Source organism: Muscardinus avellanarius (genome assembly GCF_963383645.1).
Source record: "Muscardinus avellanarius genome assembly, chromosome: 2".
NCBI lineage: Eukaryota > Metazoa > Chordata > Mammalia > Rodentia > Gliridae > Muscardinus > Muscardinus avellanarius.
The window spans coordinates 6,700,221-6,712,538 of NC_137787.1; the positions used below are offsets into that span (position 1 = coordinate 6,700,221).

Below are 12,318 nucleotides of genomic sequence, written 5' to 3' on the forward strand. Positions count from 1 at the left end.
CTACGGCTCCCCATTCTGAGTGGCAAAGGGAAACCTGTAGGTTCAAGTGCCAACAGGATCGCCGCCAACACTATTCCAGGAGCCCTGCAGGGACCTTTGAACCCCAAAGCCACGTAGAAGCTCAGATGGCAAGAGAGTAAAAGATAAAAGGAGCTGACAGGTGTTTCATAAAATCCCTAAAAGTAACCCTGAGGAACCTTAAGTACCTGTTGTTGTTGTTGTTGTTGTTGTTGTTGTTGTTGTTGTTGTTTGTCAACATGGGGCTACATGCTTGGTCTTCAACACCCAGGTGAAAAGTACAACCTAAATAAATGTGCTATTATGGGGATTAAAAAAAAGAAAGGCTCATACTTATGGAGCCATTTAAAAGACCCCCACATGATTTAACTAGTTTTCTTCAAACTTTGGCTCCCCCTTATAGTCTACATTATAACCTAATAGTAAGTCTACTCTGAAGCCCTAAGAAGAAGGATCTGGCACTGATGCCCGTAACCTCTCTCCAACTGATTCATTATAAGATGCCTCTTGAGGTTTTGCAGATCCATGAACCCATGATACCATGAAAAGGAAACGTTCCTATTCCTTTAGCTACTGAAATAGCTATCTATATGTTCTATTCAAGTTTTGAATTTAAAAAACGGTTTAAACTAAATTCCCCTAGGCCCTATGTAGCAGGAATTTTGCTACTTACCTTCTTATGCATGCCTCTTGGAGCTACTTACAAAGATATATATATATATATATATACCAAAAGTACAAAGCCTGGCTGCTACACTGTTAGGAACTGGCAGCTATGCTTCTATTCCTATTGTTTGTACGTGGGGTTTTTAATCTTGTGATAATATTTGTATATTTCAGATTACAATAATTCCATGTTGAGACGATGGAAATGCGAGAATCCAACCCATCTCAAGAACTGTGGCCAGTTTCTCTCTGTCTCCTGTAGGTAAGTCAAGATAATACTTTCAGTTTCTGCTAGGCAGTGTTCTCATCCCTGGTCAGCTTGAAGCATATTAAAAGACAGATCCTCGCCCCTCACTAACCCTTAAGATTAAAGAATCAAAGTCTGGGGAGGGGCCAGAATGAGATTGGATAGGGAAAAAAAGAAGCAGGTAGAAAGGAGAGATAAAGGCAGGACAAGGAGGATTCAAATTGAATATTGAATCTTGTGTCTAAATTCCTCGATACTTTTACTCCTCAAACCAGGTCTATCAACCCCCTCCAAAAGTCAGGGTTATTAGTTGTAAATATCTAAGGGACTTATAAGACTTTACTAATTTCCCTGAGCACTGTTAGCCATCATATCCATAAATAGTTTTTAAAAAGAGATACCTACTGATGAGATAGTGAAGACCCCATCAAGACCCAGGAGATGACCAGAGCATCCTAAATCATCTTGTGACTTCCAGACTCATGTCACCCTCTCATATCTCCTCCTACTCATTCCTCACAAGTCTCTGGAATGTGTATTTCTTGCTTTCCTAAATAAATCTCTGGATCTCTGATGGGTTCATGCTGAAATTCTTTTCTATCATGTAAGCCAAGGACCCCCACAGGTTCTGATTTATGTTCCCTTCGCTGGAAATTGCTGAGGACCCTTCACACAATCAGCCCTTGCCCCGTAACAGGATGACATGGGAACATACGGGACTCAGCACTATCCCACAGGGGCACACGTGATCTGTTAAAACCACCTCCAAGCAACAAAGACTGAGGGATCTGGGCAGCTGCTGCCTATATACTAACACTACGAGAAGTCTCAGAGTAAGAGAGACTACCAGGACTGTTAAAAATGAGTTCATTTATACGCAGACAGGCAATGAATCCACAGCAGTGAAGATACTTAGGGTGTGGTTTGCTGGGTGTGGGTTAATTCTGAAGACACTGAGGAGTATCAGGAGATTTGAAGTGGTAGGAAGGAACAGGCACTTTCCAGGAGGCTATGCTTGTGGGAAACCACGACTCTGGACAGGATAGAGTGGTTGTACTTAGCCACACGATTGTTAAAAGATGACTAGCAAAAAGTTGAGTGGTAGGCAAAGAGTGTGGCACATAAAGTTTATTCAGAGGCAATGGGGCCTCAAAAGCTCTGGCTAATTTTAACAGTAAAGAACAAATACCACAGTTTTTATTACAACCTGGAGAATTGTTGGTGCACGTGGAAAGTTTTTCTTTTACACAAATATAAAACATTTTACCTAAACAACTTCAAAAATTGCAAATATCGTTCTGAAATTTGTCTCAATTTAAAGAGAACATGCTGCTACAGGCCCATATATGGATATTTATTTCTCATGGAAAGGTTTGACACTCAAAGTAGAAAAAAGAGAGGCATTTTCTCTGCTGCAAAGATCATCTTCCTGAAATCACTACAGTAAATTCTTCCCTCCAGGGAATCACTAATACCTTCTGACAGATACCACCAGGCAAGAGAGACCTGGCCACAAGCGTACCCAGAGACCAGAGACCTGTCACAACATCAGCTTCTTGTCAAATGAACAGTTTTACAGTCACACCATTGCTTGTCAGTCCTGTTACACACCCCACCTCTGCTTCTCAGACAACTCAGGGCTCATAGCAAACCTTAAGCACAGGACTACAGACACCTTGATAATTTAACTCATCAAACATTGCCAGGAGAAAGAGAGACAGAAATCATTGGAAAGACAAGTAGAAAAGTAAGCACATAAAATTAAGGTTTTTTTTCTTAAAAGTATTCTAAATGTAACATTAAGAGGATAAAGGTGCCAATACAGACCTGAGACAGCGGCTTCCTAAGGACACAGTTTATGCCCCCGATGAAGACCATGTTGGGCATGAGGGGCTTGGGGTAGTCCAAAACAAAGTCCCTTCTGAACAGCCACACAGATGCATGGCTGAGAACATCCATTAGTGACACCTCTCTCTGCAGAAGCTCAGAGGCAAGACTCACATAAGGAGTCAAGACATCATGGCAAGCATACATGATGGGCAGAGGGTAGAGCATGTTCTTGACCCTTTGCAGGAAGGTCATATGGTCTGAATTCCTTGTTAGGAGCCTTGGAATGTAGGAGGGAGGGTCTGGACACTGTGTGGCCTCAGAGTCTAGGCCACATGGAAGAAGGTGCAGGAAAAACACAGCAGGAATACTCAGATACTTAGCCAGCACTGCCCCACAGGGATAAACTGGGTCCGTCAAAACCACGTCAAAGGAACTGGAATTCAGATGGCTGATCAGGATCCTGTTATGCAATAGCACTGAACAAGATTTCTCAAAGAGCATAGACATACTTTTCCAAGTCACTATAGTTTTCCAAATCATCTTCAGGTAAGGCTCTGAGTCAAAGGACAATCGAGTGTGGCCCAGCACGTGGTCATTGTATTCTTCCTGGGTGTAGGGGATGGCATAATATATCAAGGTGAAAAAATCCTCCTTTTTTATGTAGATTGTCACCTCTGGGGCCAGGACCACAGCTTGGTGGCCTCGGGCATGGAGCTCCCGCACAACGCCCCGCATGCTGAGCCAGTGGCTGCCCTCCATGGGCAACACCAGCACCTTCCCGCCCTCAGCACAGGGCAGGACACACAGCGAGAGCAGCAGCCCCGCCAGCCCTGCCAGGGCCCCCTGGAGTCCCGCAGCCAGCTCGCCAGCAGCCCACATAGCTGCCTTCCACACCCGGCTAAGCTTCCTCTGTGGGCAGAACAGGAGAGGCCACATAAATTATGGGGCCCGTATTCAAAGTTCTAGATGGAGAAAGCCAATGCGAGGCCCCAGTGACGGTGGGCCCTGTGGGCGGCACAGTTCACACACCCAGGAAGCCGGCACTGCCCCAGTAAGTTACTGGCACACTGCTCAGCAGATTGCTGCCACCTCTCTGCTCTACTTTCCCTGGGCATGATGTCTCACTGTTGGCTGTGTCTTCCTGCCCAGACCAGTCCGCCATGGTTGAGGTTCCCTTAGGCAGGAAGTCATCCCCATTAGCAATTCATATTGATAACAGATTCTGCGCCTGGGCAGATGTGGCTGCCACAGTGCAGGGAGGCGCTGGCTTTAACCCTCTCTCGTAGGATGCACGACAGAATCATTCTTCAATTACCATCTGTCCAAAAGCGACGTCCCTGCTTCCTTTGACTGGATCTTTTTTCTGGTGCATGAACCTATATTTCTCCCACAGCTCCATTTCTGTCAATCTTATTTCTCATCTCCTGAGACCCATGAGAAGTGTCCTGAGTTTGTGGAGGTGGCTCCTGTGTTCTGTTAGATCCTTGAAGGCCTGAGATGATCACAGCAGGTGGCTGAGGAGTCAGAACTTGAAGTGGGCCATAGCTGCAGCTGCTGCTGTGCTCATCAGCAAGGGAAGCTGCCAGGTGTTTCCAGCCAACACCATGACCTTTGGGCGAGGCAGCAAGTTCCATAACTGGAACCCACAGCACCTGCCCAGAACTCAGTATCCTCTCCCATTTGCAAACTTGTCAACTGCAGTGGGAACCTCTGAGAGTGTTCATAGGGTCGACAGTCCAACTGTGGCTGTATTCACTGTGGGCACCTACTGTGTGCACAGCCCACCTTCCCACAGACTGCAAGTACGAAGACAGAGTCTGCCCAGGGCCTCTGCCACAGGGTCTGCTCTGCTTCAATCAGAAACCTGAATCTAAACCAAGATTCCCAGGAGGCATACCTCAAAGACTGAACACTACAGCATTCTTGATTTTGTTCCAGATTGAGCTACAAGTGTGATATAAGGCTGAGCCCTCCCTGTTATAGTTAGAATGGCCCCTTACAGAGCTTATAAACTGGTGTTTGGAGTTGATGTGATTGAGTCTGAGGGTTGTGATCCCAGGGGTAGATAAGTCTATCATCTGGGCGGTGGCCTAGCTGGCAGGGTGTGGCTGGAGGAGCGGTCCCTGGGGTGCAGCCCGGGGGAGTATAGATGTTTCCCCCTTTCCCGATCTCTCTCTGGCTCCCAGCCTCCATGATGTAAAGAGCACAGCCTCTGTGCTCTCCCTCTCCCAACTTCCCACGGCCACCACGCCCTGGGAGCTGCAGTCCTTGGCCTCACGTGGACTAAACCCCAGGATCTCCGAGGCAAACTCGGAGAGTTTGAGAGAATAAGTCTTCCTTCTTCTAAGCTATGCAGCCAAGTCTTTATAGACTGTGAAGAGGCTGATGACTATATCAGCCTGCTGTGATTGTGAACATGATAACAGAAATCTTAAAACACTGCTAGAAGAATTTCTGGCTTCTAGTAATGAAGGCATCACTCCTATTAGACCAATGCTCCCAAAGATGGGACTAAACCCTCTTACAAATTTTTGAAAAGTGAAATGATTTTAAATGAAAAGTCCAGAGGACACCAGAGAGCAACAGAGGAGGGAATGGCAGGGGAAGAAGGGCCCAGTTGGCCAGGGTCCCAGGTGGTGGCTTTGGGTTGAGGGTCAAGCTCAGAGGTGTCACACCAAGTCCTGAAATTCCTTCTTACTGCTCTGATGACCCACCCAGACCACCCCAAGCCCTGGAAGTAGCAGGACTTGGGGAGTGGCTACAGCAGCAAGCAGACCTGGTTTTAAAGTTTTCAAGTGAAGTCTACTTCCAAAACAATGGCCCCCATGCTATATGAACAGTCCATGCCAACCACTGGTGATGTGACTGCATGGCCACCTGAGTGGGATCAGTTTGTTTGTCTTTAGCACGGTTGTAGATATGTGTATGTACTTTACTATTTATGAAACTTAATTCCAAGGAAAATCATATTTTGAAATAGGAGCCAGGAACCTTGCCCTGGATCATTTAACTTCACGTTTAAAAATAATAAAAAATACAAAGAAGTTAATCATTCTTTTCATTTCAAAAAAGACAGTTCACAAATAATAGTGATGTAATTGTGTCAATAAAATGTCAAACCTGAGCTTTCAAAGAGCTGCTCGGTTGAGCAACATGGCTCTCCTTGCTTTACTGTGGTTGTTGTAACGCATTAGCACAAACTGGGTGACAGATAGTGTGCCGGAGCTTTGACCATGCTACAGTCTGTCTATGTGGAAATAAAGAAGGGCCACTGGATTCCAAAGTTAGGAAGAAAGAATTTTAGCATGGAACAGCAATATAAAAATAATAAGCTTGAGCCGGGCGTGGTAATGCACACTTTTAAGCCCAGTACTTGGGAGGCTGAGACAGGAGAATCACACAAGTTCAAAGCCAGCCTTAGCTACTTAGTGAGGCTCTCGAAAATAATAATAATCATCATCATCACCATCATCATCATCATCATCATCATCTTACGCCAACTGGGAGGAATAAAATCACCCACATATCATGTGAATAGATCCAACTTTTACATGACAAGAAACAACCAGACTTCAGCTTTTAAAATAATTAAACTTTTTTTTTTTTTGGTGGTGGGGGTACTGGGGTTCCTGGAAGCCCTTCTACCTCCGGGCCACACTCCCAGACCTATTTTATATTTTTATTTGGAAACAGGATCTCTTAAGCCAGCAAGGCTGGCTTCGAACCTACGCAATCCTCCTGTCTCTGCCTCCGATGTGCGGGGATTACAAGCGTGCACCTCTATGCCTGGCTTATTTAAACTTTTAAAACAAACTTTTCAAAAATTTTAAGCTGAAAACAAAGAGGTGAGTAATATACTAGGTAATATGGGAGCAGTGTATTGGCATCAGATGAAGTGGATTATAAGAGATGTTACTTAAGGCTAAAAATCAAATGAAATAGGTAACTATTAAATCTACAGGCACCAATCTGGATGCTACATGCATAAAGCAAAATTTACTTAAAAATTCAAATATATTATTAGCAAACAGCACTTAGAAGTGGGCAATTATCAATCATACAAGATATCTTTTTGAGAACTGGGCAGATTCCTTAAGGCTTATTTCTATAGAAAAAGTGAAGTTAATCAGTGATGTGTACATGTATGTACACACAAGTTTTTTACCCCAATATGATGTATGAATATACTGCACCAATGCAAGACAAAAAATAGGGCTGGCATGTAGCTCAAGGTAAAATGCCCCTGGGTTCAATCAACACTACCACAAAAAAAAAAAAAAAAAAACTACCAGAATGCATTTTCTAAAATTCTTTGAATTTTAAAAAAAAACTTTTCACAATTTTTTAAACTTAAATAAACAGGTACATAATTCATTCGATTATATAGGAGTAGCTATATAGATATCAAATTAGGTTGATTATAAGAGATGTTACTAAAGAATCAAATTAAACCATTTGGAGTAAAACACAAGACTGAGCCTACCTGCACCAATCTGAATGCCATATGCAAAAAACAAAAGCTACTTAAAAATCCAAACAGAATTTGAGCAAATATCAATTATAAAGGGTACAGATATCAACAATAGGAGACAAATAATGGAGAATTGGACCAATTCAGAGAAGATTATTTACAAAGAAAAATGAAAGCACACAATTTGTGTATGTCCATAGAACATTTACTAACATTGATCATGTAGCAGCCAATATCCACACACGCCTGTGGACCACGAGAAACTGGCGGTGCCAAATCCAGACACGCCGAGAAATGAAAACACATATTAGAATTTTGTTCTCCTTTGCTGATTGTTTAGGACACAGGTGAGCACAACTCCATCCCTTCTCAGATGAGATGACTAAAAACTGTCATGTTAACTAGGACAGGTTGTTAGATGCTTTATCCTTATATTGAAAATATGCAAGCCAATCTCTGCCTGTTAGAGCAGATCACAATTCAACATCTCTGCTCCTGCAAAGCAAAGGAACCCGCACCACCAGGAAGGCATACTTGACAATGGACAGTCCTGGACTCACACCACTGCCCGTCAGTCAGGTTACACACTCCAGCCCTGCCTCTCGGGGCAATCCTGAAGCAGATAACTGCACCCTCTTTACTAATTTAAGTCACCAAAAACTTCTAGGAGAAAGAGAGGCAGAAATCTTTGCAAAGATGAGGAAACTAGATAAGAACCTGATGAACAAGTTTTCTTTTAAAAATATTCTGCCAGAAACATATCTTGGACAAAGACACCAATACAGACCTGAGGTAGTGGCTTCCTGTGGGCACAGGTTATGCCCCCGATGAAGACCATGTTGGGCATGAGGGGCCTGGGGTAGTCCAACACAAAGTCTCCTCTGAACAGCCACACGGATGCATGGCTGAGAACATCCTTTATTGATACATCTCTCTGAAAAAGCTCCGAGGCCAGGTTCATAATTGGAGTTAAAGTAGTGTGGCAAATATACATCATGGGCAGAGAGGAGAGCGTGTTCTTGACCCTCTGCAGGAAGGTCATGTGGTCTGTATTTGATGTTAGGAACCTAGGAATATAGGAGGCAGGGTTTGGACACTGTGTCGCCTCAAATTCCAGTTCACACGGAAGGACACGTAGATAAAACACGGTAGGAATATTCAGATACTTAGCCAGTACTGCCCCACATGGATAAGCTGGGTCAGTAAAAACCACATCGAAGGAATTGGAATTCAGGAGATTGATCAGAGTCTTGTTATGCAGGAGCACCACACAGGAGTTCTCGAAGAAATCAGATACATTATTCATAACTCTCATGCCTTCTAAAAGTGTCTTCAGAAAATGTTGTTTCTCAAAGAACAATGGAAGGCCAGTCTGCATGAGGCGAATATATTCTTCCTGGGTGTAGGGAATGGCGTAGGTTATCATTGTGAAAAAGTCCTCCTCTTTGAAGTGGATATTCACCTCTGGGGCCACGACCACAGCTTGGTGGCCTCGGGCATGGAGTTCCCGCACAATGTCCCGCATGCTGAGCCAGTGGCTGCCCTCCATGGGAAACACCAGCACCTTCCCGCCCTCAGCACAGGGCAGGACGCACAGCGAGAGCAGTATCCCTACAAGTCCTGCCAGCAGCACCTGAGGTCCCGTAGCCATCTCGCCAGGAGCCCACAGCAGCAACCTTCAACAAGTGGTGGCTCCTACCTGAGTCTCTTCAACTTTATTACCTTATCATCAGGCTATCTAGAAAAAAAAGGCACTAATTGGAGGGCAGAATTTATCATCAAGTTAATTATTATAGGACTCCACTCCACCTCTCAAGCTGTCCTAACCTCTGCCCCCCTTCAAGCAGATATGGAACTTGTCCCCTATCTCCAAGAACTCCTCAGACCCTGTTACTTTCTCTGGGGACATCCTAGTTCACTTCCTGGTTTTCACCTATTTCTGGAAACCCAGCAGTGGACATGCATTTCCCCACCTCCTGATGCGTCAACCACAGTCCAGCAAGCTACCATGGAGCTCTGAGGTCTGACCCATGCTTTGGTCCCCAAGGAAGACTCTATACAACATGTGACCCATTGATGACACTTTAGCCATCTCCTATATTCATGAGTAGCTGATCTGAAAGTACAGAGCTGATCTGAAAATGCACAATACGGATAAGACAGCTTCCCCAAATAAGGCACAGATTGTTGGCTTTGGGCTTGGTTACTTATTATACCAGAATATATCTATATAAGTGTACACTCCACTGAACCTGCCAGGTACAGCAACGGATGGAAAAATACTGGACCCAAGATATTATGACTTGATCTGCCAGAAGGTTTTGCAAGGAACTCTACACATATCCCATGAAATAAGACCAGGGACATGAACAGCCTAAGCAACGCTGCACAGGAGACACCTAGAACCTCTCACTCCTATGGGAGACACACTTCAGGATCAGAGGCAGCCAGAGTCTATCCTCAAATCCAGCACTTATCCATTTCCTTTTTCCTAAATTAATTGTCTAATCTTTTGCAAACTCTTTAGAGAACAGTGTGAACTTTAATCTGAGACTTTATTAAATCCTAAGGTCTTCCTCTTGGATCTTTGCCAGCCCCAAGTCCTGATGAGGTTGGGACCCAGCAAAGCAGGGTGGGTAGTGGAACCTGTAGGAGGGTATAGAGGACCCAGTGTGGCTGTCTTCACTGAGGCACCTGCTGTATGCACAGCCGACCCTCAACATGCCCACGTGACACATCCTCAGACAGTCTGCCCGGGGCCTTGACCATGGGGTCTGCTCTGCTCCAGTTGGAGACTAGAATCTAGACAAGTTTGAAACATACATAGATAACTTCCTCTGAATCATTTAACTACCTTTTTGAAATAAGCCATCGAAAGATACAAAAATATTAATCAAACATCTGATTTAGAAAAAAAGAAAAAAAGGAGATTTTAGTTGTTCATAATGCTGGGAATGTAAGAAGAGTTAATGATTGTGTCAATACAATTTTGAACCTGAGCTTTCTAACAGCCACTAAATTTAGAAACATGGCTGTTCTTAGTTTCCTTTGCTGCTGTACAAATTAGCCCAAACCTAATGGCTTAAATCAATGCACATTTTGATAAAAGTGTCTGAAGACAGAAGTGTGAAGTCCATCTCACTAATCTGAAAACAGTGTTCCCAGGCCATGTTCACTCTGAAGGCTAATGGCAGAATACTAAGTAACAGCCTCGAGGGTTAGGACGACCCAGCCAGACCAGATTCTACTCCTCTGCTAGATGTTGAAAATGTAAAATGTCCTCTCCCCAAGGCCTCCTCAACTGCAATGCACGGGAGATACCGAAAATTAGCTTGACCAAAGCCAAGGGATTATACCGCTTGGGGACTTTAGTGCCCCAAAGTCCACTCTGCACAGCATGGCACCCAAACACTTCACAGCAGGAACTTAAAATTCAGCACTATCGCACAGGGGCACAGGGAATCTCTTAAAACCACATTCGAGGAACAGACTCTGAGGCACCTGGGCAGCTGCTCCCTAAAACCACCTGTGCAATCGTTTTCAGAAGGAAACACACTGCCTGAGCTGTTATACAATGATGAGGTTACACCCAGGCAGGGAACTCACTCCAGAGGAGAGCCCAGGGAGTGGTTTTCTGGGAGTGGGTTGGTTCTGAAGACTTAGGGGGATGTCAGGAGTTTGGAGGTGACTGGAAGGAGCAGGCAGTTTTCTGCAGAGTGTGCTTGTTGGAATTTACTGCTGAGTAGGACAGCATGGCTGAACTGCACTGCACAATTGCTTCAACACATGGCAGTGTTTTATTCAGCCTTCCTGTCACTGTGACAAAATGCCTGACAAGAACAACTTAGAGAAAGTTTTGTTGGGGCTCACACATCACCATGGTCACATAAACTTCAAGGACCACACCCTCAGCGACCTACCTTCTTCAACTGTTCCTACCTGCCCAAGTTACCACCCCTAAAATCCATTCATCCATCACTAAATTTGCCCACTGATGAGATTACACCTCATGATTCAATTATTTCTTCTCTAAACATTTTATACTGCCAGCACACGAGCTCTCCAGGAAGACATTCTATATCCAGTCCATAACCGTGAGCAAAGAGTTGAGCAGGAAGCAAAGAACCTGGCCTATGAAGGGCACTCGGAGATCATGGGCCTCAATAGCAGTGGCTAATTTTAACACTTGAAAGCAAACACCACAAGTAGTTTTGATATATCTTGGCCTAATGCAGGTGAAAACGGAAAGCTTTCCTGCTGTAAATGTATACAAGCGTTTGTGGAAAGAAATTTGAAAACCAATAAACTCCTTTAAAAACGCCTCAGCTCAGCCAGGCATGATGCACATGCCTGTAATCCCCGCACTGGGAGGCTAAGAGGGAGGACCCCAGGTCTGAGGCCAGGTTGGCAACTGAGAGAGGTCCTCAGCAAATTGGTGAGAACTAGTTTAGAAACAACCACTACGGAGATAAGTATGAAGGTTCACAAAAGACCAGGAATAGAATCACCATCTGATCCAACTGTACCATTCTTTACTGTATTTTCCAAAAGAATAGAAGAATGCTATAGTAATGCACGTGAATGCATGTTGATAGCAGCACAATCCACAACAAAGAAATGGTGGAATCAAAAGGGTGTCTGTGTGCAGATGAATGGATGACAGTTATGGTACAGATACACATGGAATTTTACTCCACATAAAGAACATATATGTCATTTGCAGAAAAACGAATTCTGAGTGAGATCAGTAAGCTACAGAGTCAAGGGCTGTATCTTCTCCCTTATATGTAGATGATAAAGAGAAAACAGAAAATTGAAGGAACTTTAGGTGGGGAGCATCCGGGGGAGCCCACCAAGTGCTGAGTGCTTGGGTGTCACTATCACTCTGAACTACATTATGTTGTGAGAGCAAAATGCAACGATAACATCATACTAAAAGTAAAAATAATATTTTGAAAGAGAATTTAGATAATAAGGATAGTGACCAACAGAATAATGGGGAAAAACAGGGAGGTGGAGATGGGGACGGACAGGGAAGAACTGATGAAAGAAACACTTCTTGTCGGTCGCAGTGACGACTCTTACA

At 44.2% G+C, this 12,318-nt stretch overlaps 2 protein-coding genes across 7 annotated transcripts in view; both read right to left on the reverse strand.

Moving 5' to 3' along the window:
• The window catches only part of UGT1A8 (UDP glucuronosyltransferase family 1 member A8), a gene marked incomplete at both ends in the record, with an annotated part of 180,478 nt that overhangs the window by 30,504 nt on the left and 137,656 nt on the right, over window positions 1-12,318 (reverse strand). The window lies entirely within an intron of this gene.
• LOC308279838 (UDP-glucuronosyltransferase 1-2-like) lies at window positions 7,969-8,883 on the reverse strand (the record flags this gene model as incomplete). The annotated part of the gene is made up of 1 exon (XM_080720035.1): window positions 7,969-8,883. The coding sequence occupies one exon, from the start codon at window positions 8,881-8,883 to the stop codon at window positions 7,969-7,971; it is 915 nt and encodes a 304-aa protein (XP_080576161.1).